General features: G+C 66.8%; 3 protein-coding genes across 6 annotated transcripts in view; 2 read left to right on the forward strand and 1 right to left on the reverse strand.

Annotated features, from left to right (window-relative positions):
* The first annotated feature begins 1325 nt into the window (after window positions 1–1325).
* On the forward strand, window positions 1326–18168 carry KPNA1 (karyopherin subunit alpha 1). 3 transcript variants are annotated; one of them, XM_029081411.2, is made up of 14 exons: window positions 1326–1423; window positions 7372–7505; window positions 7630–7737; window positions 8923–9022; window positions 10131–10225; window positions 12150–12281; window positions 12381–12469; window positions 12903–13002; window positions 13445–13608; window positions 13699–13777; window positions 15554–15679; window positions 16444–16571; window positions 16722–16900; window positions 17110–18168. In XM_029081411.2, the coding sequence occupies exons 2-14, from the start codon at window positions 7377–7379 to the stop codon at window positions 17295–17297; spliced, it is 1617 nt and encodes a 538-aa protein (XP_028937244.1). In that variant the 5' UTR covers window positions 1326–1423; window positions 7372–7376; the 3' UTR covers window positions 17298–18168. The 3 variants fall into 3 exon arrangements, with proteins under 3 accessions (XP_028937244.1, XP_028937246.1, XP_028937245.1); XM_029081412.2 differs by lacking the exon at window positions 1326–1423 and adding an exon at window positions 2785–2804; XM_029081413.2 differs by lacking the exons at window positions 15554–15679; window positions 16444–16571; window positions 16722–16900; window positions 17110–18168 and adding an exon at window positions 15069–15363.
* A 512-nt stretch (window positions 18169–18680) lies between these two features.
* On the reverse strand, window positions 18681–22574 carry LOC114817473 (protein FAM162A-like). Of its 2 annotated transcripts, none has more exons than XM_029081434.2 (5): window positions 22405–22574; window positions 19771–19894; window positions 19479–19580; window positions 19269–19377; window positions 18681–19172 (listed from the first exon to the last, which is right to left on the reverse strand). In XM_029081434.2, exons 1-5 carry the CDS (start codon window positions 22436–22438, stop codon window positions 19080–19082), a joined length of 462 nt encoding a protein of 153 aa, XP_028937267.1. In that variant the 5' UTR covers window positions 22439–22574; the 3' UTR covers window positions 18681–19079. The 2 variants fall into 2 exon arrangements, with proteins under 2 accessions (XP_028937267.1, XP_028937266.1); XM_029081433.1 differs by lacking the exon at window positions 22405–22574 and adding an exon at window positions 21060–21322.
* Window positions 22575–22987: 413 nt separating this feature from the next.
* Window positions 22988–23182, forward strand: part of IGSF3 (immunoglobulin superfamily member 3) — a 23574-nt gene continuing 23379 nt past the window's right edge. Inside the window, exon 1 of the mRNA XM_029080950.1 lies at window positions 22988–23038. Within this exon, the coding sequence (XP_028936783.1) occupies window positions 22988–23038 (51 nt within the window). The remainder of the gene's footprint in view (window positions 23039–23182) is intronic.

Below are 23182 nucleotides of genomic sequence, written 5' to 3' on the forward strand. Positions count from 1 at the left end.
GTGCAAAGCACTGTGCTAAGCGTTTGGGAGAGGACAACTGAACAACAGACACATTCCCTGTTCAATCGTATTTAGTGAACGCTTACTGGAGGCAAAGCACTGTACTAAGCGGCTTGGGAGAGGTCACTAGAACAACAGACAACTGCCCACGACGAGCTCCCAGTCTAGAAGAGTAGACAAGTGTAAACAGAAATGAATAAATTATTCAGCGCCGTCAACTCGTTTCCGATTCATAGCGGACTCCATGGCTGTACTTTCCGCAGGACGTCCAGGCCTCCGCCATCACCCGCCACCTTTCTAATGGTTCTTCCTTTCTCGTCGTTTTGGCCTCCTCTCCGGCCAGCTGCCGGGCTGCCTCGTCCGCCTTTTCCCGGGGCTTTTCCTAGCATCGGTGTCTTCTCTCCAGGGAATCAGGTCGCCCGATGATGTGTCCAAAAGATGCTCATCTAAGTCGAGTCGTTGGGCTTTCCCAAGACCACTTTGGTTTGATAATAATAGAACTGCAGGTCTATGCATATGTGCTGCGGGGAAGAATTGGGCTTTCCAAGCGCTCAGTCCGGTGCTCTGCACACAGTAAGCGCTCAATAAATAGGAATGAAGGAAGGGAGCAGGGAGGGGCAACCGGCACCGCAGAGCAGATGGGAGCCACGGCGGGGAAGGTAAGCGCATGCGCAGGCTTCACCGGCTAGCCGGTTCCTCCTCCCGCGCAAGCGCGGTGCGCACGAATCTCCCCGGCTCGCCCTTCCCCTCCCCGTCCCGCGCAGGCGCACTACGCACGAGCCTCCCCGGCTCGCCCCCAGCCACCCTCCGCGCAAGCGCAAGCCTCTCCCCGGCTAGACCTTCCCCTCCCGCGCAGGCGTAGTGCGCACGCGTCTCCCCGGCTCGCCGTTCCCCCCCCCCCCCCCTCCTGCGCGGGCGCAGTGCGCCCCAATCGTCGCGGCTCGTCCTCTCTCTCTTCTCCGCGCAGGCGCAGTGCGCCCGAGTCCCCCCCTTCCCTCCCTCCTGCGCAGGCGCCGTGGGCCCAAATCGCCGCGGCTCGACCTCTCTCCTCTCCGCGCAGGCGCAGTGCGCCGAGTCTCCCCGTTCCCTCCCTCCCGCGCGGGCGCAGCGCGCCCAAATCGCCCCGTCTCGCCCGCTCTCCTCTCGGCGCAGGCGCGGTGAGCCCGAGTCTCCCCGTTCCCTCCCTCCCGCGCAGGCGCCGTACGCCCCAATCGCCGCGGCTCGCCCTCTCTCTTCTCCGCGCAGGCGCGGTGCGCCCTAGTCCCCCCTCCCTCCCTTCCCGCGCAGGCGCAGGGCGGTCCGGCCCTGGCGCAGGCGCGGTGCGCACGAGGGTCCCCGGCCGGCGGCCCTCCCTGCGCAGGCGCGGCGGGGCGGAGCGGCCGACTGACTGACTGGCGGGGCTGACGACGGGCGGCGGCGGCCGGTGAGTGAGCGAACGGGGCCTCGGGGCGACGGGAGCCCCTTCCCCTCCTCTTCCCCCTCCTCATCCCCCTCTCCATCCCCTCCCCCGTCCGCAGGGGTCGGGCCGGGGCCGGGGGGGGGGGCGGGGCGCCTCGACCAGCCGGGGACGGGACCGCGCATGCGCGCACCGCCTGTCTCCGTCCGTCCGTGTGTGTGTGTGTGTGTCTGTGACCCAGCGCCTCCCGGGCGGGGCTGGAGGGAGTGTAAGAGCCGCTCCCACGTGGGGGGGAGGTGTATTTATAATCATAGTAACGTTGGCGTCTGTTTGGCGCTCACTCTGTGCTAAGCGCTGGCGGGGGGGGTCAAAGAGGTCGTGGGTTCGAATCCACTCGTCAGCCGGGCGACTGTGGGCAAGTCCCTTCTCCGGGCCTCAGTGGCCTCATCCGCAAAAGGGGATGGAAGACGGGGAGCCCACGGGGGACCCGCCCCAGGCGCTTAGAACAGTTGCTCGGCCCGTAGTCAGCGCTAACAAACACCCACATTGTGATGATTGTTATAATAATGTGACTAACGTTGGTATTTGTTAAGCGCTTACTAGGTGCAGAGCACTGTTCTAAGCGCTGGGGGAGATGCAGGGTCATCAGGTGGTCCCCCGTGAGGCTCCCAGGCTTCATCCCCATTTGACAGATGAGGTCACTGAGGCATAAAGTTAGGTAATAATAATAATGTTGGTATTTGTTAAGCACTTACTAGGTGCAGAGCACCGTTCTAAGCGCTGGGGGAGATCCAGGGTCATCAGGTGGTCCCTCGTGAGGCTCCCAGGCTTCATCCCCATTTTGCAGATGAGGTCACTGAGGCCCAGAGAAGTGAAGTTGGTATTTAAGCGCCGACTATGTGCAGAGCACTGTTCTAAGCGCTGGGGGAGATCCAGGGTCATCAGGTGGTCCCCCGTGAGGCTCCCAGGCTTCATCCCCATTTGACAGATGAGGTCACTGAGGCATAAAGTTAGGTAATAATAATAATGTTGGTATTTGTTAAGCACTTACTAGGTGCAGAGCACCGTTCTAAACGCTGGGGGAGATCCAGGGTCATCAGGTGGTCCCCCGTGAGGCTCCCAGGCTTCATCCCCATTTTGCAGATGAGGTCACTGAGGCCCAGAGAAGTGAAGTTGGTATTTGTTAAGCGCCGACTATGTGCAGAGCACCGTTCTAAGCGCTGGGGGAGATCCAGGGTCATCAGGTGGTCCCCCGTGAGGCTCACAGTCTTCAACCCCATTTTACAGATGAGGCAACTGAGGCCCAGAGAAGAGAAGTGACTTGCCCACAGTCACCCAGCTGACAAGTGGCAGAGTCGGGATTCGAACTGATGACCCCCCCTGCGCTTAGAACAGTGCTCTGCACATAGTAAGCACTTAACGAACACCAGCATGATGATGATGATGAGGTGGCTCCCCTCCCCCTGGGGCTCCCAGGCTTCATCCCCATTTGACAGAGGAGGGGACTGAGGCCCAGGGTCACCCAGGGACAAAGAGGCGGGGGTGGGATTGGAACCCACCACCTGCTGGGGGGTAAGTGCGTCTGTGTGTAAGCGATTCCTAGGTGGGGTGTGGGTGCGTAAGAGCAGCTCCTAGGCGAGGGGGTGAGTGTGTGTTTGTGTCTGGGTGTGTAAGAGCAGCTCCTAGGCGGGGGTGTGTGTGTTTCAATAGTATTTATTGAGCGCTTACTATGTGCAGAGCACTATACTAAGCGCTTGGAATGGACAAATTGGTGTGTAAGAGCAGCTCCTAAGCGGGGGGGGGGGGTGTGTGTATTTGTGTGTTCATTCATTCATTCACTAGTATTTATTGAGCGCTCACTAGGTGCAGAGCACTGTACTAAGCGCTTGGAATGGACAGATCAGTAACAGATAGAGACAGTCCCTGCCCTTTGACGGCCTCACAGTAGCAGCTCCCAGGCAGGGGGGTGTGTGTGCGTGTGTAAAAGCAATTTCTAGCCCTGTGTGTGTGTGTGTGTGGAAGAGCAACTCCTAGGCCGGGTGTGGGTGTGTGTTTGTGTGGAAGAGCGATTTCTAGGCCAGTGTGTGTGTGGAAGAGCAACTCCTAGGCGCAAAGCACTGTTCTAAGCGTTGGGAAAACGTAAGAGCATCTGGCAGGCGGGGTGGGGGGGCGGGTGTGGAAGAAGAGTTCGCAGGCTGGGGGTGTGTGGACGTGTAAGAGCAACTCACAGGTGGGTGTGATGGTGATGATGCTGTTGGTCAAGCGCTTACTATGTGCCAAGCACTGTTCTAAGCGCTGGGGGAGATACAAGGTAGTCGCGTTGTCTCACGTGGGGCTCCCGGTCTTCAACCCCATTTGACCGATGAGGCAACCGAGGCCCGGAGAAGTGAAGTGACTCGCCCACGGTCACCCGGCTGATAAGCGGCGGAGCCGGGATTAGAACCCACGACCTCCGACTCCCGGGCCCGGGCTCTTTCCGCCGAGCCACGCTGCGTCTCTCGTGTGTATGTGGGTGTGTGTAAAGGCATCGTGCAGGCAGGTGTGTAAGAGCAGATTGTAGGCCCGGGGGGGGGGGGGGGGGGGGAGGGCAGTGTTTGTGGAAGAGCAATTTAAGGCAGGGTATTTGTGTGTTTGTGTGCAGGCAGTGGGTGAGGGTGGAGAGAGAGAAAGCGAGCGACTTGGAGGGTGTGTTTGTGTGTCTGTGTGCGACAGAGAAGGCGAGCAACTTGGAGGGTGTGTTTGGGTGCGACAGAGAAAGCGAGCAACTTGCAGGGTGTGTTCGTGCGTCTGTGTGCGACAGAGAAAGCGAACAACTTGTAGGGTGTGTTTGTGTGCGACAGAGAAGGCGAGCAACTTGCGGGCAGGGTGCGTGCGTAAGAACACTTTGTGGGCCGGTTGCGTGTGTGCACGTGCGTGCAACTCACGGCCGGAAAGGGCCCATCCGGGGAGCGACGGGGGCCACCCGAGTGTCCGGTTGGCGAGCGGCGGGTGCGGCCAGCAGTTCCGGACCCCGCGGGGGCGTTCAGCCCGGCGCCCCGCACGCGCTGAGCGCTCGATGGGCGCCAGCGACGGACGGGGTGGCGGGTCCCCAAAGCCGCGGAGCTCGGCCGGCCGCGCGACACGCGCGGCCTCCCGCTTTCACACCCGGCCCGGTTCACGGTTCCTCCGGAGCCGCCTTTCCCACGGCCGGGAAGCGGGTCGAAGTTGGCCGCGTCGCTGCCTTTTTTCTTTAAATTTATTTTATTCACTTATTCATTTATTTATTTTATTTTTCCGCCCCTTTCCCTCATCTCCCCTCCCCTGCGTGGCTCAGTGGAAAGAGCCCGGGCTTTGGAGTCAGGGCTCACGAGTTCGAATGCCAGCTCTGCCACTCGTCGGCTGTGTGACCGTGGGCGAGTCACTTCACTTCTCCGGGCCTCAGTTCCCTCATCTGTAAAATGGGGATCAAGACTGTGAGCCCCACGTGGGACGACCTGATTACCCCGTAAATCTCCCCCAGCGCTTAGAACGGCGCTCGGCACATAGTAAGCGCTTAACAAATACCAACGTTATTATTCTCGGCATTTTTCCGTCTCTCCCCCCCCTTACTCAGCCGACTCTTAATAACGTTGGTATTCGTTAAGCGCTTCCTACGTGCCGAGCGCCGGTCTAAGCGCCGGGGCAGAGACAGGGTCATCAGGTGGTCCCACGTGAGGCTCACAGTTAATCCCCGTTTTACAGATGAGGTCGCTGAGGGCCAGAGAAGTGAGGCGACCGGCCCGAGGTCACCCCGCCGACAAGCGGCGCCGGGATTAGAACCCGTGACCTCCGACTCCTGAGCCCGTGCCCTCTCCACGGAGCCACGTTGCTTATCCTAAGCGGCGTGGCCCAGCGGGTGGAGCCTCGCTTCTCTGGGCCTCGGGTCCCTCGTCGACAAAACGGGGATCCCCAAGAATAATAATTATTATGACGGGACTTGTGAAGCGCCCAGTATGTGCCGAGCACTGTTCTAAGCCCCGGGGCGGGTCCAGGGCGACGGGGTTGGACACAGTCCCCGTCCCGCATGGGGCTCACGCTCTCATCCCCATTTTCCAGATGAGATTCCCGAGACCCAGGGAAGTTAAGTGACTTGCCCGAGGTCGAGACCGGGAGCCCCACGTGGGACGGGGACCGTGTCCGGTCCAATTGGCTTGTACCCGCCCCGGCGCCTAGTACAGTGCCTGGCGCCTGGAAAGCGCCGAACGAATGCCGGCGTTATTATTTGTCGTCGTCACTGTTATCGATGATAACAGCGATGACGGCTTTGGGAAACGAGAGCCGGAGCACGGTAGACGAACATCCCAAGGTCGGTCAGCTCGGGAAATTTTTCCGAGGGAAGGCTTTCCCAGCCGTGGATCGCCAGAGTGTCCTCTCCCAAGTGCTCAGTAGAGTGCTCCGCACACGGTGAGCGCTCAGTAAATAGGGACGATTGCATTTAGGCCCGCTGGATTCCGGTGAGCGGATGGGCCACGCACCGACTCGCCTTCCCTCTGGGAGGGAGGCTTTGATGTCGCGTTTGAAGGGGGTTGACGATAACGAGTGACGGTGTCCGTTAAGCGCTTACTCTGCGCGCGACACTGCGGTAAGCGCCGGGGCGGGTACCGGCAAACGGGGCTGGACGCGCGTGGGACTCGGCCTCCAACCCCATTTTAGAGATGAGGGACCCGAGGCCCAGAGAAGGGCAGCGAATTACCCCGGGTCACACCGCAGGCGAGCGGCGGAGCCGGGATTGGAACCCAAGACCTCCTGACGCCCGGGCTCTGTACCGAACGCCGGGGAGGTTTCGAGCCAACCAGCTCGGACCCAGCCCCTGTCCCGCTTGGGGTCTGTCGACTCCGCCGTCTCCCCGCCCCAGGGCTGAGCTCGTCACTTAGCGCCGAACGGGGAGCCCTCGTCGTCGTCTCTGTGGGTAGCGGCGACTACTGACGACGGTATTTGTTAAGCGCTTGCTGTGAGAAGCGGCGTGGCGCAGTGGACCGAGCCCGGGCTTGGGACTCAGAGGTCGCGGGTTCTGATCCCGGCTTCTCCGCTCGGTCACTGTGGGCAAGTCACTTCACTTCTCTGGGCCTCGGGGAATCTCATCTGTCGAATGGGGATGAGGACCGGGGGCCCCACGGGGGACAACCCGATGACCCTCTGTCTACGCCGGCGCTTAGAACAGTGCCTGGCACATAGTAAGCGCTTCACAGATCCGATGATGATGATGATGATGATGATGAAGTGACAAGCGCTGTTCTAAGTGCTGGGGCAGATTGCAGATAATCGGGTTGGACGCAAGGCCCACGTGGGGCTCCCGGTCTTCTGCCTCCCGGGTCCGTGCTCTATCCTCTGGGCCGTTCCCCCTCATTCGGTCGTATTTATCGAGCGCCCACTGTGTGCCGAGCACTGTACTGGGCGCTTTACTGTGTGCAGAGCGCTGTACCGAGCGCTCCGGAGAGGACGATACAGCAGTAAACGGACACGTTCCCTGCCCACGACGAACCTACGGTCCGGAGGCAGAGTGGATAGTGCCCGGGCCTGGGAGTCAGAAGGTCGTGGGTTCTAATCCCGGCCCCGCCGCCTGTCTGCTCTGTGACCTTGGGCACGTCGCTTTACTGCTCCGAGCCTCGGTGACCTCGCCGGGAAAATGGGGATGGAGACTGGAAGTCCCAGGGGCCGTGGCCAACCCGATCTGGTGGCATCGACCCCCGGCGCTCGGTACGGTGCCTGGCCCGTAGCGAGCGCTTAAGAAATGCCGTGATGGTTACTTAGAGGCGGGGAACTCGGTACGGGTGCCCGGCCCACCGCGGGCGCTTAACACATGGCATTAAAGAGAAAGATAAAGGAAAAAGGCGGGAGCAGAGCGCCACGGCATCCGCCCTCCCCGGGCGTAGCCCGGTGCCGGGGCCTCGGCCCCTCGGCCTCGCCGCCCCTGAGCCCCTCGGACGTCGTGCCCCCTTCTTCTGCCCCGCTCACAGTCACCATGAGCACCCCGGGGAAGGAGAACTGCCGCCTGAAGAGCTATAAGAACAAGTCCCTGAACCCCGACGAGCTGCGCAGGAGGAGAGAGGAGGAAGGCCTCCAGCTCCGCAAGCAGAAGAGAGAAGAGCAGGTACCGGGTGGTCGGGGGCCGGGGAGGCGCCTGTCCCCGTCCCCCCCCCCCCCCGCCGAAACCGGTCGGGCCGACGTCCGCCGGCCCCCGGGATCCACCACGGGGCGGGCTCTCTGTCGTCCAGCTCTTCAAACGCAGAAATGTGGCCACGGCAGAAGAGGAGGCGGAGGAGGAGGTCATGGCGGACGGGGGCTTCCACGAGGCCCAGGTCAACAACATGGAGATGGCGTCGGTCAGTGAGTTCGTCGGCCCGGAGCGGGCCTCGCCCCGGGAGGACCGACGGAGGGGGGGGCGGCGGGCGGGGTGGCCCGGCCTTCCGGATCGGGCCTTCCGTCCGGGAAGAACCTGCCCGGTGTTTCGGGTTTTCCCCGCGCCCGTCCAGCTCCCGGCTTCCCCTCGCCTCCTCCCCTCATTCCGACTTGCTGCTCCCGGTCCCCATCCCTCTCTTGGTCTTGGGTTTCCCGCCCCCTCCCTTCCTCCCCGTCTCCCTCGCCTCAATCAGTCGGTGGTATTAAGGGCTTATTGCGTGCAGAGCGCCGCACAGGCGCTGGGGAGAGTAATGATGATAACAATCAGAGCGATGGTATTTGCTAGGCGCTTACTAGGTGCCCGGCACTGTACTGAGCGCAAGCGAATCGGGCCGGATCTACCCCGGCGCTCACCGCAGCGCGGCCCAGTGGCGAGGACCCGGGTTGCCGTCTCGGCCCCGCCGCTTGTCCCGGGGCCGGTCGCTTCTCCGGGCCTCGGTTTCCTCATCCGTAAATGGGGACTAAAGACTAACCTCCCCCCCCCGGGACGGGGACGGCGTCCACCCCGATTTGCTCGTACCCACCCCGGCGCTTGGCAAGGTGCCTGGCACACGGTAAGCGCTTAACAGACACCGCCATCACTCTTATTATTAACGCCTGGCCCGGGATAATCCTCGTGATGGTATCTGTTAATAGGAAGCACTTAAGTGCGATTAAAAAAAGGGAATTTCCTCCCTCCCCCTTGATTCGCCGTCTTAGCCTCGTTCAGCCTACTGACGTGGCTTCCCGCCGCCCACCTGGGTTCCTCTGTGCTGCCCCGTAGCCGTGCCCCGTCGCGGCGGAGGGGCACGGGCAGCCTCCGCGCCCGGGTCCCGGCGATGAGGGGAGGCCGGGGGGGGGGCGGGGGGTGGTCCCCCGTTAGCACCCGGAGGAAGCCCGCCCCGTCGCTTAGGCCCCGGTGGGCCAGCCGGCCGACTCGGGGTCTCGGTCTCCCTCCCGGAAGACGGGGGTCGGGCGCGCCTCCGCCGGCGGCGAGCGACCATTGGGTTTGGAGCTGCAGGAGCCCCCCGAGGAGGGTGGGTAGGGGTCGCGGGGGGCGGTCCGGGCCCCTCCCGGCGCCCTGGGGCGGGAGGCCTCCGCCGACGTGTCCTCCCCGGGCGCGACGGCAGGGTGGCGTCATCACGGCCGAGATGATCGACATGATCTTCGCCACCGGCCCCGAGCAGCAGCTGGCGGCCACCCAGAAGTTCCGGAAGCTGCTTTCCAAAGGTCAGTCCCCGACGCCGGGCCCGGCGGTCACGGACCCCCCCGCCCTCGGTTAGATCGCGGGCCCCTCCGAAGCCGGGACCCCCGTGTCCCCTGGGGGGCTCGCCCGAGGCCTTATCACGGGGGCTCCGCCCACGTCCGGCCCGGCGCTCTGCCCTCGGGGGACGTTCGGTAAGATCCGTTCGGTCGGTCCCGGGGCGCTCACCGTGCGCGGAGCACACGGGAGGCCCACAGGGAAGCGACGTGGCCCAGTGGGTAGAACCCGGGCCCGGGGGTCAGCGGGTCATGGGTTCTGATCCCGGCTGCGCCCCTCGTCTGCCGGGCGGCCTTGGGCCAGCCGCTTCACTTCCTCGGTTCCCTCGTCTGTCAGATGGGGATGAAGACCGGGAGCCGCACGGGGGACGACCTCGGTGCTTAGAAGGGCGCTCGGCACATAGTCCGCACTGACCGAATGCCGTAATGATGATGACGTTATGACCGATCGTGTAATGATAATTATTGTCGTCGGTATCGGCACCGCGCTAAGCCCCACCGGGGCGGTCGGCCTGGAGCCGGCCCCCGACGGGCCAGTGTAGACGAGGCTGGCGGGGGGGGTGAAGGCCCCCCCGAGGTCGGACGGGGCGACCGGCCCCGTTTCGGGCGAGGGGAGGAGGAGCGGGTTAGCGCGGTCGGGATGAGCCCCCTTATTCGTTCGGTCGCATTTACGAAGCGCTTCCCGCCCGCCGAGCGTCGTACCGAGCGCCCGGGAAAGCCCCGTGGAACCGTAAAGAGACGACCCCCCCCCCCCCCCCGGTCCCCGGGCCGAGCTCCCGGTCTAGAGGAGGGGAGGCAGCCGGCGATCCACGTCAGTCGCTCGACAGATGCTGACGGACGGACGAGACGGGCGGACGTCCGCCCAGATAAATAAAACGGCGGGGGGGTACGGCAGGAGCGAGCCGGGCCGGCGGGGAGGGGGAGACGAGGAGAAGCGGGGCTTCGTCCGGGAAGGCCCCCGGGGAGGAGACGGGCCCCCGGGAAGGCCTCGAAGCGGGGCGGGCGGGGAGAGGAAGCGCCCGGTTATCGAGGCCGAGGTCGCCCCGGCCGCCGTCGACGCCGTTTCTCCGTTGCCCAGAGCCCAACCCTCCGATCGACGAGGTCATCAACACGCCGGGAGTGGTGGCCAGGTTCGTGGAGTTCCTCAAACGCAAAGAGAATTGTACATTACAGGTGCTGACCTTTTCTCCCCTTCCCCCCACCCCCCCCACCCCCGTCGCGCCCCCCCCCATCCCCTCGCAGGGTGCCAGGCGGGGTGCCCCTCCGACCCCCCGCGGTGCCGGCCCCCCGGGCCCGCGGCGAGGGGGCGGAAGGGACGGTTTCGGTCGCCGCGGGCCCCGTCGGGACCCCCCCCGCTGGACCCGACTCGAGAAGGGACGCCGCGAGCCCGTCGTTGGGCGGGGATCGTCTCTCTCTCTCTCGCCGGGTTGCACGTCCCAGGCGCTTAGTGCGGTGCTGCGCCCGCAGTAAGCGCTCAATCAGTACGACTGAACGAATGAATAGCGGCGAAAACCTGGGCCTGGGAGTCCGATCCCGCCACCCGCTCGTTCACCCGGTCGTTTTCACTGAGCGCTGACTGCGTGCAAAGCCCCGTCCTAAGTGCTGCGTATAGATAATCTCGCGTTTCTGCCGAGGCTGCCGAGGCCCGTCTACTTGTTCTGTTGCCCGTCTTCTAGATCTTGAGCCTGTTGTCGGGCAGGGATTGACTTTCCAAGCGCTTAGTCGAGTGCTCCGCACGCAGGAAGCGCTCAGTAAATACGACGGAATGAACGAATGTGTGAGAGGACACTAGAACGGCCGGCGGGCGCGATCCTGCCCACGACGGGCTCACGCGCGACTGCTGGGTGACCTCGGGCGAGGCGCTTCCCTTCCCTGGGCCTCAGCCGGCCCCATCTGGAAAATGGGGATTTAGGAGTGTGAGCTCCATGTGTCCAACCTGACTGCCTTGTAGTAATAATAATAATAATAATAATAATAAGTGCTTACTCTGTGCAGAGCTCTGTTCTGAGCGCTGGGGGAGATACAAGGTGATCGGTGGTCCCACGTGGGGCTCACAGGCTTCATCCCCCTTTTCCAGTTGAGGTCACTGAGGCCCAGAGAAATGGAAGTGACTCGCCCCAAGTCACCCAGCTGACACGTGGCGGAGCCGGGATTAGAACCCATGACCTCGGGCTCCCAAGCCTACAATAATGGCATTTGTTAAGTGCTTACTATGTGCAAAGCACCGTTCTAAGTGCTGGGGAGGATGCAGGGTGATCAGGTGGGCCCCTCCCCCGGGGGGGCTCGCCGTCTTAATGCCCCTTTTCCAGATGAGGGAACTGAGGCCCACAGAAGTGAAGCGATTTGCCCAAAGTCACCCAGCTGACGAGCGGCGGAGCCGGGATTTGAACTCGTGACCCCCCCCCGACTCCCCAGCCCGGGCTCTCGCCGCCGAGCCACGCTGCATCTCTAGCCGCCCCAGTGCTCAGCCCAGTGAGTCAGGAGGTCGCGGGTTCCAATCCCGGCTCCGCCGCTTGTCGGCTGCGTGACCTCGGGCGAGTCGCTTCACTTCTCTGGGCCTCCGTTACAAAAGCGCTTAAAATAATACGCGGCGCGCGCGGACGACAACCAGAAGGTAGCGTGGCGCTCGGCGGCCCCGTCTCCTAACGATAATGACGACGGTACTTATTAAGCGCTCGCTGCGGGCCGGGCACCGTCCTAAGCGCCGGGGCGGATCCAAGCGAACGGGGTCGGCCGCGGCCCCCGTCCCACGTCTCGACCCCCGTTTTCCAGGGGGAGGGAACTGAGGCCCGGAGAAGCGAAGGGACTTGGCCCAGGTCACCCGGCGGACGGGGGGGGCGGAGGCGGGATCGGAACCCGGGCCCCCGTGGCGCCCGGGCCAGGCCTCCCCACCCCCACCCCCCCCCCCCGCCCGGCTGTGTTGCAGCCCCTTCCTCCCCGTCTCCTCCCCGCCCTGACCTCCGCCGCCTCCCTCCGAGACCTCTCGGGGTGCCGCCCTCGGCGGGGTCCCGGCCCCGGGGGCGGGCGGGGGGGTCCCGGGGGGGGGGTCCCGGGGCGTCCGAGCGCGGCCACTGAGCGGCGCGTCCGTGTCCCCCAGTTCGAAGCGGCCTGGGTGCTGACCAACATCGCCTCGGGGAACTCCCTGCAGACGCGAGTCGTCATCCAGGCCGGGGCCGTGCCCGTCTTCATCGAGCTGCTCAGCTCCGAGTTCGAGGACGTGCAGGAGCAGGTGTCCGGGCGGGGCGGGGGGCCCGGGAACCTCGGGGGCGGCGGGGAGGGGCCACCCCCGGGGGCCGGGCCTCGCCGTGACCCGGGCTGTCGGCCGTAGGCGGTGTGGGCGCTGGGGAACATCGCGGGAGACGGGACCGTGTGCAGGGACTTCGTGCTGGACTGCACCATCCTCCCCCCGCTCTTGCAGTAAGTCCCGCCCGACCCCTCACCCCCCCCCCCCGGGGCCGGGGGGCGACCCCCTTTCCTTCCTCCAGCGGTACCTATTGAGCGCTTACCGCGTGCGGAGCACCGGACCGAGTACGCGGCACGATACGGCAATAGAGACGATCCCCGCCCGTACCGGGCCCCCGCCGGGCGCGGAGCGCCGTACCGGGCGGCCGCCGGGTGGAAGGGCGCTCACGCAGTAGGTGCCCGGGAACGTCCGAGGGAGGAGGCCGAGGCTGTGCCCCCGAAGAGCCGAAAGGGGCATCGACCCGGCGAGGGGGTCTCCGCCGCGGGTTCTCCCGCGTTTCAATCCGCGTCCCACCGAGGGACGACGTCTCGGGCCTCCCTCCGGGGGAAGGGGAGGGGGCGGCGCAGAGTGCGAATCCTCACCCGGCAGGGCCACGCTGGTTCGCAGGTTGCTGTCGAAGCAGAACCGCCTGACCATGACGCGGAACGCCGTCTGGGCCCTGTCCAACCTCTGCCGGGGGAAGAACCCGCCGCCTAATTTCGCCAAGGTGGGCGGGGGCGGGCCCGGCCCCAGAAGAGCGGGCGGGGTTGCCCGTTTTCCCCTGGGGCAGCGTTTGGGCACCGACCTTTTCTCTTTTAAAGGGTACTTGCTGAGCGCTTACTCTGCGCCAAGCACCGTTCTGAGCGGTGGGGGTAGATACAGGGTCATCGGGTCGTCCCACGTGGGGCTCGCCGTCTTCATCCCCGTTCGACAGATGAGGGGTAACTGGGGTCCGTTGGTTCCGTTGTACCGGTTGAGCGCTTCCCGGGTGCAGAGCGCCGTACCGAGCGCTCGGGAGGGTGCAGTAGAACAATAAACGGCCACTTTCCCCGTCCACCACGAGCCGCCGATCTAGAAGAGGGGACCGCCGAGGGAGTCTCCCCCTCCCTCGGTCCACCCCGCCGTCCTTCCAGCCCGGTGACGGGGTCGTCCGTCCGTCCCCCGGCCAGGTGTCCCCCTGCCTGAACGTCCTGTCCTGGCTGCTGTTCGTCAACGACACGGACGTGCTGGCGGACGCCTGCTGGGCGCTGTCCTACCTGTCGGACGGGCCCAACGACAAGATCCAGGCCGTCATCGACGCGGGCGTGTGCCGGAGGCTGGTGGAGCTGCTCACGTAAGCGGGCCGCGGCGCGGGCCCGGCGGGGCGGGGGGCCGGGGGGCCGCGGGCCCGGACCGGAGCCCAAGGGGCCGTTCCCCGTTGCAGGCACGGTGACTACAAGGTGGTGTCTCCCGCCCTCCGGGCCGTGGGGAACATCGTGACGGGCGACGACGTCCAGACCCAGGTAGGCCGCCGGGGCCGGGGGGGGGGGGGCGGGCCCGACGGGCCCCGGATCCTCCCCGCCGCAGAACCGACCGCGAGGCGGCGCGGAGCGTCGGGCGGAACGCTTGGGAGAGCCCAGCCAGGCGGAGCGGGGATCCCGGGAGTTGGGGAAGGAGGACGAGGCGTCCCGGGACACCTGGGAGACGGGAGCGGTTGCCCCGGATAAGAGCCGCCGCCCCGGCCTCCGCGTCCGTCGGCTGGGTGGTTATTTCTCGAGCGCCTCCCGCGGGCCGAGCGCCGGGGAGGGTGCGACAAGACACAGACACACTCCCCGCCCGCGGGGAGCGCGGGGGGTGGCGGACGGAGCCCGGGCCCGGGAGTCAGAGGGTCCCGGCTTCTGATCCCGGCTCCGCCGCGTGGCCCCGGCCCGGTCGCTTCACCTCTCCGGGCCTCGGTTCCCTCCTCCGGAAAACGGGGATTAAAGACCGCGAGCCCCGTGCGGGACGGGGACTGTGGCCAACCCGGTCGGCTGGGATCCCGCCCCGGCGCTTGGTACGGGGCTCGGCGCGTCGTAAGCGCCTCGCGGATACCTCAGTTGTCCTTCAAGTCGGAAGGGCAACTAGTTCCATGCGGAGCACCCCCCCCCCCGGGGTAAGGACCCGGAAGGGGAAATCAGTCGATCCGGTCCCTTTTTTAACGGCAATAATAATGATAACGTTGGTTATGTGTTAAGCGGTTACTTTGTGCCAAGCACTGTTCTAAGCGCTGGGGGAGATAACGAGGGCATGGGGTTGTCCCAGGTGGGGCTCGCGGTCTTCATCCCCGTTTGACAGGCGAGGTCACCGAGGCCCAGAGAATAATGGTAACGTTGGTATCTGTTAAGCGCTTACTATGCGCCGAGCACCGTTCTAAGCGCCGGGGGAGATAACGGGGTGATCGGGTTGACCCCCCCCCCCCCCCACCCCGTGGGGCTCACGGACTTCATCCCCATTTGCCAGCTGAGGTCACCGAGGCCCAGAGAAGCGAAGCGACTTGCCCAAAATCACGCCGCTGACAAGCGGCGGGGGCGGGATTAGAACCCACGACCTCTGACTCCCCAGCCCGGCCTCTTTCCACTGAGCCGCGCTGCTTCGTTTTGACGGTGTTCGGGAAGCGCCTACCGCGTGCCCGAGGCTGAATGTTAGGAAGGCCTGCTCTGAGGCGCCTGGAAAAAAAAAAGTCGTGAAACGCGCCGCCCCCGATCACCGCCGCCAAAATGCAGATCGTCAACTCTGTCGACCGCTAGACTAGACTCCCCCCTCCGCCCCCGGCAGCTAGACGGACGGAGACCATCCCGACGAGAGGGGAAGAACCGTCGGCGAGGTGGCGGGTGATGGCGGAGGACGGGCCGTGCCGGAAGAAATACAGCCGTGGCGCGGATGGGAGACCACTCGACGGCGCTTAAATAATGACGTTTCGAGGACCTTTCCGAGCGCGGAGCGCTCGGAGCGAGTCTCCCCCGCACCGGGCTGCCCCGGGGGGGGTCACCTGGAGGTCCCGCACCCGACCCCCGGGATTCCTCCGGTTCCGGTACCACGGGCCGCCGTCCCCGTCGTCCCCCCCCCCCCCGGCATCCCCCGGGTCACGGGCTGTGTGACTTGGGGCGAGTCGCCGAGCCGCTCGGTGCCTCGGTTCCCTCACCCGTCGAACGGGGATGAAGACCGTGAGCCCCACGCGGGACGGCCCGGTGACGCCGTGCCTCCCCCCAGCGCTTAACCGACACCGACGGCCTCATCGTCTCCCGCCTCTTCGGTTCCAGGTGATCCTGAACTGCTCGGCCCTGCAGAGCCTCCTGCACCTGCTGAGCAGCCCGAAGGAGTCCATCAAGAAGGAAGCCTGCTGGACCGTCTCCAACATCACCGCGGGCAACCGGGCCCAGATCCAGGTGAGCCGGCGGCCCCGGGGGGGCCTCCCCGACCCCTCGACCTCCCGCGGCCTCCACCCGCACCCTCACCTAGGCGTCCGGCCCTCGGGGAGCGCGCGGTCGTAACGGTCAGCGGCAAGAGCCCGGGCCGGGGAGCCGGGGGTCGTGGGTTCTGCTCCCGGCCGCGCCGCCCGGGGCGGGTCCCTCCCCCGGGCCTCAGTCGCCTCGTCCGGAAAAGGGGGCCGGAGAGCGGGAGCCCCACGGGGGACCACCCGCTGACCCGGCGTCCACCCCGGCGCTTAGAACTGGTGCTCGGCACCTGGGAGGCGCTTCGCCGAGACCCGTCGGCGTCGGTGTGATCGGTGGGCGGAGCCCAGGCCCGGGCGTCAGAGGGCCCTGGGTTCCGATCCCGGCTCCGCCGCCCGTCTGCCGGGTGACCTCGGGCGAGTCACTTCAGTTCTCCGGGCCTCAGTTCCCTCCTCTGTCAAATGGGGAGCGGGACGGTGAGCCCCAGGCGGGGCGGGGGACTCGGTCCGACCGGATCTGCTTGTGTTCACCCCAGCGCTCGGCACATAGCGGACGCTTAACCGACGCCGCAAAGATTATGATTATTTGGGCCCTTCCTTCCCCCCCCGACCCCGCTCCGAGGGGCCTCTTTTCTGACCTCGCCCCCGCACCGTCTCAGACCCGGGGGGGCGGGGGGGGGGCGTCTGGGGAGAGCGGCGCGACCCCGCCGGCTCCGGCCGCCCCGGGTGACCGCGTCCGCCCCCCCCCCGTCCCCGCAGACCGTCATCGACGCCACCATCTTCCCCGCCCTCATCACCATCCTCCAGACGGCCGAGTTCCGGACCCGGAAAGAGGCGGCCTGGGCCATCACGAACGCCACCTCCGGGGGCTCGGCCGAGCAGATAAAGTGAGGCCACCCCTCCCCGGCCGACCCCGTGGTCTTCACGGCCTCGGCCTCCCCTCCGCGCCCCCCCCCCCCCCCCACGGGAGCCGGGCGGGGGTCGGGCCCCGGGGGCTCCGGCGGGGCGGACTGACGTCCGCCGCCTCTCGGGTCCAGGTACCTGGTGGACCTGGGCTGCATCAAGCCGCTGTGCGACCTGCTGACCGTGATGGACGCCAAGATCGTCCAGGTGGCGCTGAGCGGGCTGGAGAACATCCTGCGGCTCGGGGAGCAGGAGGCCAAGCGGGGCGGCACCGGCATCAACCCCTACTGCGCCGCCATCGAGGAGGCCTACGGTCAGCCCCCCGCCCCCCTCCATCCCGGCAGCGCCCCGACCCTGCACCGTTTCCCCCTCATCTCTTCCTTCCCCTACCTCCTTCCTCCTGTCCCCTTCTCCCCCCCATTTCCTCTCCTCCTCCCTCCTCCTCCATCTTCCCTCCTCGGGCGGACGGACGAGCGTGAGCGGCCGCCCGGGGGTCTCACCGCCCCCCGCCCCCCCCGGCAGGCCTGGACAAGATCGAGTTCCTGCAGAGCCACGAGAACCAGGAGATCTACCAGAAGGCCTTCGACCTGATCGAGCACTACTTCGGGACGGAGGACGAGGACAGCAGCGTGGCCCCGCAGGTGGACCTGAGCCAGCAGCAGTTCATCTTCCAGCAGTGCGAAGCCCCCATGGAAGGCTTCCAGCTCTGAGCCCCCCCCCCCGGCCCCCCGGCCCCCCGCCCGCCCGGAAGGAGAGAATCGCAACTGACGTAGAGAGGCGGGATGGCCCGGCGTGGAAATAAGCTACGTGCGACCCTCCCCCCTCCCCGACCCCCGGTCCGGAGGCCGGCGGGGACGAGGGGGCCGGGGGAGCGGGCCGCCGCCTCGGGCCCTCCCCGCGTCCCGCCCGGCGGGCCCCGTGACCCCCGCCGGCGGCCCGCGGACCGGCCGGGGGCGACCCCCGTGACCCGCGGCGCTCGCTCCGGGTGACCGGCGCTTTTGCCGGGCCTCCCCGCCCCCCGGCCCGGCCGCTTCGTGCCCGCGCTTGACCGGCGGAGGGACTTGGATTCTTCGTCCCCTTAGGGAGCAAATCAGATGGTTTAATTTAACGGCAGAGAGAAGCCTCGACGTTGCCTTTACGTCCCGTAGAGCGACTGTTCTTTTTTCCAGAACAGGGGGAGTAGAAGCACTGAGTGGCAGGAAAAAAATCTCGTTTTTAGCTTGGGTTTTTTTTGTTGTTTTTTTTTTTTTTTCCGTGGCTGGATTTTTTTTTTTTTCCCCTTTTCCGTTTTTTAATGGTAAATTTCCAATGCCCCGCCGTTTCTACGGGACCCGTTTTCGATCGTGGACCTTTTATCGGACGGGATGAAAAGACGACCTATTTTGTAAACTGATTTGAATAGATCTATGAAGTACACGCTCTCACACACTCACACCACACACACAGGGAAGCTTCTCTCCCCCCTCCCAGGTAAGAACAGCGGGGGGGGGTGTGCGAGTGTCGGGGACACCCCCCCCCCCCCCCCACACACACGCACCGGTCTAGACGAGTGAATTAAAATGGAGAATCCATCGCAACGGGCACGGTGGCGCGTGGGTCTTTCCGGGAAGCGGCCTCGCCCGGCCCCTCGGACGTCTCCCGGGAAGGGCCGGGGTTGGACGCGCCTTCCCGAGGCCCACGGGGAGACGCTCCCCTCTCACCCGCCCCCGGGCTCTATCCGCCGAGGGGGTGGGCACCGTGCTGAACGTCGGGGCGGAGGGCGGCGGCGGCATCCGCAGGCGCCGGCTCCCTGCCCCGGAGGGAGTTCACCGGCCGCCCCCGCCCTGGCCTCTTCGCGCCGCCGACCGGGGTTCGCGATCGCTTTGGGTCTCCTTAGGATATCTGCGAAGCACCCACTACGGGCCGAGGGCCGGGGTAGGTACAGGGTAGTCCGGTTCCCGTCCCACGTGGGACTCGCGGTCCTCGTGCCCCTTTTACAGACGAGGAGACCGAGGCCCGGAGAGGCGACTCGCGCGGGGGAGCCGGGACGAGAACCCGGGGCTCTACCCGCTGGGCCCCGCCGTCCCTCCCCGAAGAAGCACCCGGGAGCCGGCTTCAGGCTGGCACTTTTAATGGCGCGGACAGCATCGGCGACGGGACTGGCTACTAAAAGCTCTCCGGGCCCGGAGAGAGACGGCGGCGGCGGCGCCGCCCGGGGAAGGCAGGGCGGGGGCCGGACCCGACGCCCCTCTTCGCCTCTTGGCCGGGGGTCGGTCCCCTTCCCCGGCTGCCGGACCCCCGTCTCCCGCCCTCGCCGAGAAGCGCGGGAGGGACGCGGGGCGGGCCTAGGGCGCCCGGAGGCGGCGGCCGGCCGGGCGAGGCGCCGACCCCTGGTCTCTCCCCGCCCCTCCGGCGGAAGGAAAGGCACGACGGGGGGAGGGCCGGTGAGGAGGAGGAGGAGGACGGTGGCGGCGGCCCCACCGTTCCCCCCGGGGGGGGGGACTGAAGCGGCCCTACTTGTGGTCCTGGAGAGCCGCCGCCTCCTCCCGCAGACGGGCCTTCTTCTCCAGGTTCATGCTGGTGAGGGACTCGTGTCTGCGGGCGGCCTGGGGGGGGCGGCGGGCGGACGCACGGGGCCGTGAGGGGGACGGAGGGGCCCGCCCCGCCCTCCCCGTCCCCGCCTCCCCCGGCGGCGGACGCACCTGCTTGCCCTTGATGATCATGAGCACGCAGCCCATCACCGTCAGGGCCATCATGGCGTAGCTGATCTTCACCCGGAACTTGTTCTTGGCCGCGTCCAGCATCTCGAACCTGCGGGGGCCGGCCCGAAGGAGCGTGTACACGGGGCTTCCTCCGCGCCCCCCCCCACCCCCCCACCCCGCCGTCTCCCCGTCCCCGGGGGCGCCACTCACGTGATGGCCTCCGGGATCTCGTCCTCCTTCTTGAAGCGGCCGGACCAGACGAGGACCTTCTTCTCCCAGGAGGTGGCTTGTGGAGCGGCACCCTGTACGTTTCTGAGGGGGACGGAGGGAGGACGGGAGGAGCCGGCCCCCCTCTCCCGAGGAGCCCCCCCCGGCCGGCTCGACCCGAGCCCGCCGCCCGCCGCCCCGCTCCCCTCGCCGTCCCGGGGATGGCAGCCGCAAGTCCGACGGGCTCCTCCTGTCGCGCGCGGGCGGGCGAGGGGGGCCGGGCCGGGGGACGTACCTGGTGGGCGGCGGGGGCCGCCGGCCGGCTCCCGCGGCTCGGTGCACAGACCCCGGGGGCCGTCCCGCCGCCGGGCCTGCGGGGGCGGGGCGGGCGGGCCGGACCCCCGTCCGGGCGGCGTTTCCTGCGGACGGGAGAGGGGGGGCTGACCGCGGAAGGGCGGTGTCGGGGCGGGCGGCGTCGGGGTGAGGGCTCCCCGTCGGAGCCCGCCCCAACCCCCTAGTCGGGCCGGCGGAGAGAACGGCGCTCTGCACACGGTAGGCGCTCGATAAATAAACGGAAGCGGCGTGGCTCGGTGGCGAGAGCCCGGGCTTGGGAGTCAGAGGTCGGGGGTTCGAATCCCAGCGCCGCCCCTCGTCAGCTGGGCGACCGGGGGCGAGTCGCTTCGCTTCTCTGGGCCTCGGTTCCCTCGTGTGGAAGATGGGGATGAAGACTGGGACAACCTGATGACCCTGTCTCTCCCCCGGCGCTCAGAACGGAGCTCGGCACCTAGTAAGCGCTTAACGGATACCGACGTTATTAAATACGATTGAGGGGATGAACCCCGGAGCCTCCTGGACCCTGAGTTCCTTGGGGGCAGGGAACGTGTCTGCCCACCGCTGGATCGCCCTCTCCTAAGCGCTCAGTACAGTGTTCTGCACGCAGTAAGCGCTCAGTAAATGCTACTGACGACGAAGCAGGGTCAGGGACAGCAAAATAGGAGCTGGGGGGGGGGGGGTGGCGGTCCACCGTTTCAGAACCAGGGGTCCTGGCCTGACCCGGCTCCGGCCGAGAGCAGACTATGGGGCGGGGACAAAGGTGACGTCCGGCCGGCTCCCCCGCCGCCAGACCCCTCCTCAGCTCTTCGGCCCGAGCAGCCCCTCGCCGTGGAAGAGGCAGCCGCCGAAGAATAATAACGAAGGCATCCGTCAAGCGCTTACTACGTGCCAAGCACCGTTCTGAGCCCTGGGATAGGTACGAGGTCATCAGGTTGGCTCACAGTCTTCCCATTTTCCGGATGAGGTCGCCGAGGCCCAGGGGAGCTAAGTGACTTGCCCGAAGTCACACAGCCGACGGGTGGCGGAGCCGGGAAGAACCCGGGCCCGGGAGTCGGAAGGACCCGGGTTCTAGTCCCGGATCCGCCACCCGTCGGCTGGGTGACCGTGGGCGAGTCGCTTCGCTCCTCTGGGCCTCGTCTGTCAAACGGGGATGAAGACCGTGAGCCCCAGGCGGGACAGAGACCGTACAGTCTCGTATCCACCCCTACGCTCGGAAGGGCGCTTGGCGCGTGGCGGGCGTTTAACGGATACCATTAAAAAGAGAGTAAAGCGAGGGTCCGTCGGTCCGTCCGTGGGATGACCGGGTAGGTGCCAAACGGCCGCTCCGCCCTCTCTCGACTTCCGGGAAGAAACTGCCACCGACGGCGTCGGGAGGGAGAGTGCCCTGCCTCGAGGTGTGCCGGCTCCACCCACGCGCACACATTCAAGGCCCGCCGTGACTCACGATGACGTTTCCGGAACGGTCGGTCCCGGGGCCGGTTTATACAGTCCAGAAGGCAGGGCCCGGCCGGGGACGGGGGATTTTATCGGGGCCTCCGTAAACCCGGGGCCTCCCCCCGCCGGCCCGGGGTTTGGACCCGCGTAGGAAGGGGGGGAAAGGGGAAGAGGGGGAGGGCGGGAAGGGGAAAAGGGGGTAAAGATGAGGTGGGGAAGAGGGATCGGGACGCGGGGCCCGGGGGAGAACCGGCCGGGGTAGGGGTTGGGCCGAGGAAGAGCGGGGGGACGGGGGAGAGTTGGGCTGGGGGAGATCGGAAGGGAGTGGAGTGGGGGATCGGGGTTCAGGCTGCAGAGAGAAGGAGGGGAGAATTGCCACCGTTCTTGTCCGTCTCCCCCGATTAGACTATAAGCCCGTCAGACGGCAGGGACTATCTATCTGTTGCCGACTTGTTCATTCCAAGGGCTTAGTACAGTGCTCCGCACATAGTAAGCGCTCAATAAATACTATTGAAGGAATGAAAATCGGGCTGGGGGAGGGAAGGAAGGGGGGGAATCGGGCTGCACAGAGGAGGGGAGAATTGGGCTGCAGAGAGAGAGAGAGAGAAGGAAGGGGAGAATCGGGCTGCAGAGAGGAGGGGGAGAGTTGAGCTGGAGGTCATTTGGGGGACGGGGAGAGTTGGGCGGGGGAGAGGAGGGGGAGAGTGGGGCAGGGGGGAGGAGGGAGAGAAGCGGGCCGCAGAGAGAAGGAAAGGGAGCATCGGGCCGCGGAGAGAAGGAGGGGGAGAGATGAGCTGGAGGTCATTTGAGGGACGGGGAAGAGTTGGGCGGCGGGGAGGGAGGGGAGGAGGAGGAGGAGGAGGGAGAGAAGCCGGCCGCAGAGGGGAGGAGGGGGGAAGAGTCGGGCTGGGAGCAAAACCGGGTCGGGAGAGAGTCAGGCTGCGGCAGGGGGAAGGGGGAGGGTCGAGCTGGCGGTGAAAGCAGGGAGGGGGAGACGTCGGGGGAGGAGGGGGGAGGCTCGGGCTGCGGGGGGAAGCGGGGGCGGAGAAAGGACGAGCCGCGGGGCGGGAGGAAGGGGTCGGGGCCACACGCGGCCAAGGCGCTCGGCGTCCTCCCCCCGACCCCGCCGTCCGGACGGCGAAGGGGGGCAGGGGCGCCTCACCCGCCGGCAGCCCGCGTCTGACGGCCGCCCACATGCTGGAAGCCCGGGGGGCTGCCGGGCGGCGGCGGCGGCGGCGGCGGCCGGGAGGAGGACGAGGGAGTCTGGCCCTCAGGAGCGCGGAGGCTGCCGGGAAGAGGAGGAGGGCTCGGCCCGAGGAGCGCGGAGGCTGCCGGGAGGAGGACGAGGGGCTTGGCCTCAAGAGCGCGGAGGCTGCCGGGAGGAGGGCGAGGGGCTTGGCCTGAGGAGCGCGGAGGCTGCCGGGAGGAGGAGAAGGGGGCTCGGCCTGAGGAGCGCGGAGGCTGCCGGGAGGAGGACGAGGGGCTTGGCCTGAGGAGCGCGGAGGCTGCCGGGAGGAGGGTGTGAGGGAGCGGGTCCTTCCCCGGATGGCCCCCGTGACGTCGGCGGGGCCGCCCCTCGCCCTGCCCGCGTCCCCGCCGGGGCCCGAGGAGGCGCTTTTCCCCCGCCGCCCGCCCGTCCGGAGCGGGAGGGCCGGGCCGGGGCGGGGCCGGAGCCGGAGGGGGGGCGGAGCCGGGGGCGGAGCCGGGGGCGGGCCCGGGCGGCGGCGCGGGCGGCGAGGCGGACGATGGGGGAGCGGGCGGGGGGACCCAGCTGCGACGACTTCGCCGAGTTCCAGGTGCGGCCCCGCGACCCCCCCCCCCCGCCCCGCCCTCCGCCTCCCCACGCGGGGCTCACGGCCCGCAGCCCCGTTCTACAGATGAGCCCACTGAGGCCTCCAAGCCACAGCAATGATGCATTTGTGAAGCGCCTACTACGTGCC

This window comes from Ornithorhynchus anatinus, chromosome 16, assembly GCF_004115215.2.
Source record: "Ornithorhynchus anatinus isolate Pmale09 chromosome 16, mOrnAna1.pri.v4, whole genome shotgun sequence".
Taxonomy (NCBI): domain Eukaryota; kingdom Metazoa; phylum Chordata; class Mammalia; order Monotremata; family Ornithorhynchidae; genus Ornithorhynchus; species Ornithorhynchus anatinus.

Excerpts from the sequence above, each read along its gene's own strand:
- KPNA1 (XM_029081411.2), top strand. The coding sequence starts at position 7,377 with ATGAGCACCCCGGGGAAGGAGAACTGCCGCCTGAAGAGCTATAAGAAC. Across the intron at positions 7,738-8,922 it reads ACAACATGGAGATGGCGTCG|GGTGGCGTCATCACGGCCGA; the intron begins GTCAGTGAGTTC and ends GCGCGACGGCAG. Across the intron at positions 15,680-16,443 it reads GCAACCGGGCCCAGATCCAG|ACCGTCATCGACGCCACCAT; the intron begins GTGAGCCGGCGG and ends CCGTCCCCGCAG.
- LOC114817473 (XM_029081433.1), bottom strand. The coding sequence starts at position 21,231 with ATGTGTGCGCGTGGGTGGAGCCGGCACACCTCGAGGCAGGGCACTCTC. Across the intron at positions 19,895-21,059 it reads GCTTTACTCTCTTTTTAATG|GAAACGCCGCCCGGACGGGG; the intron begins GTATCCGTTAAA and ends TCCCGTCCGCAG. Across the intron at positions 19,581-19,770 it reads CGGCCCCCGCCGCCCACCAG|AAACGTACAGGGTGCCGCTC; the intron begins GTACGTCCCCCG and ends CGTCCCCCTCAG.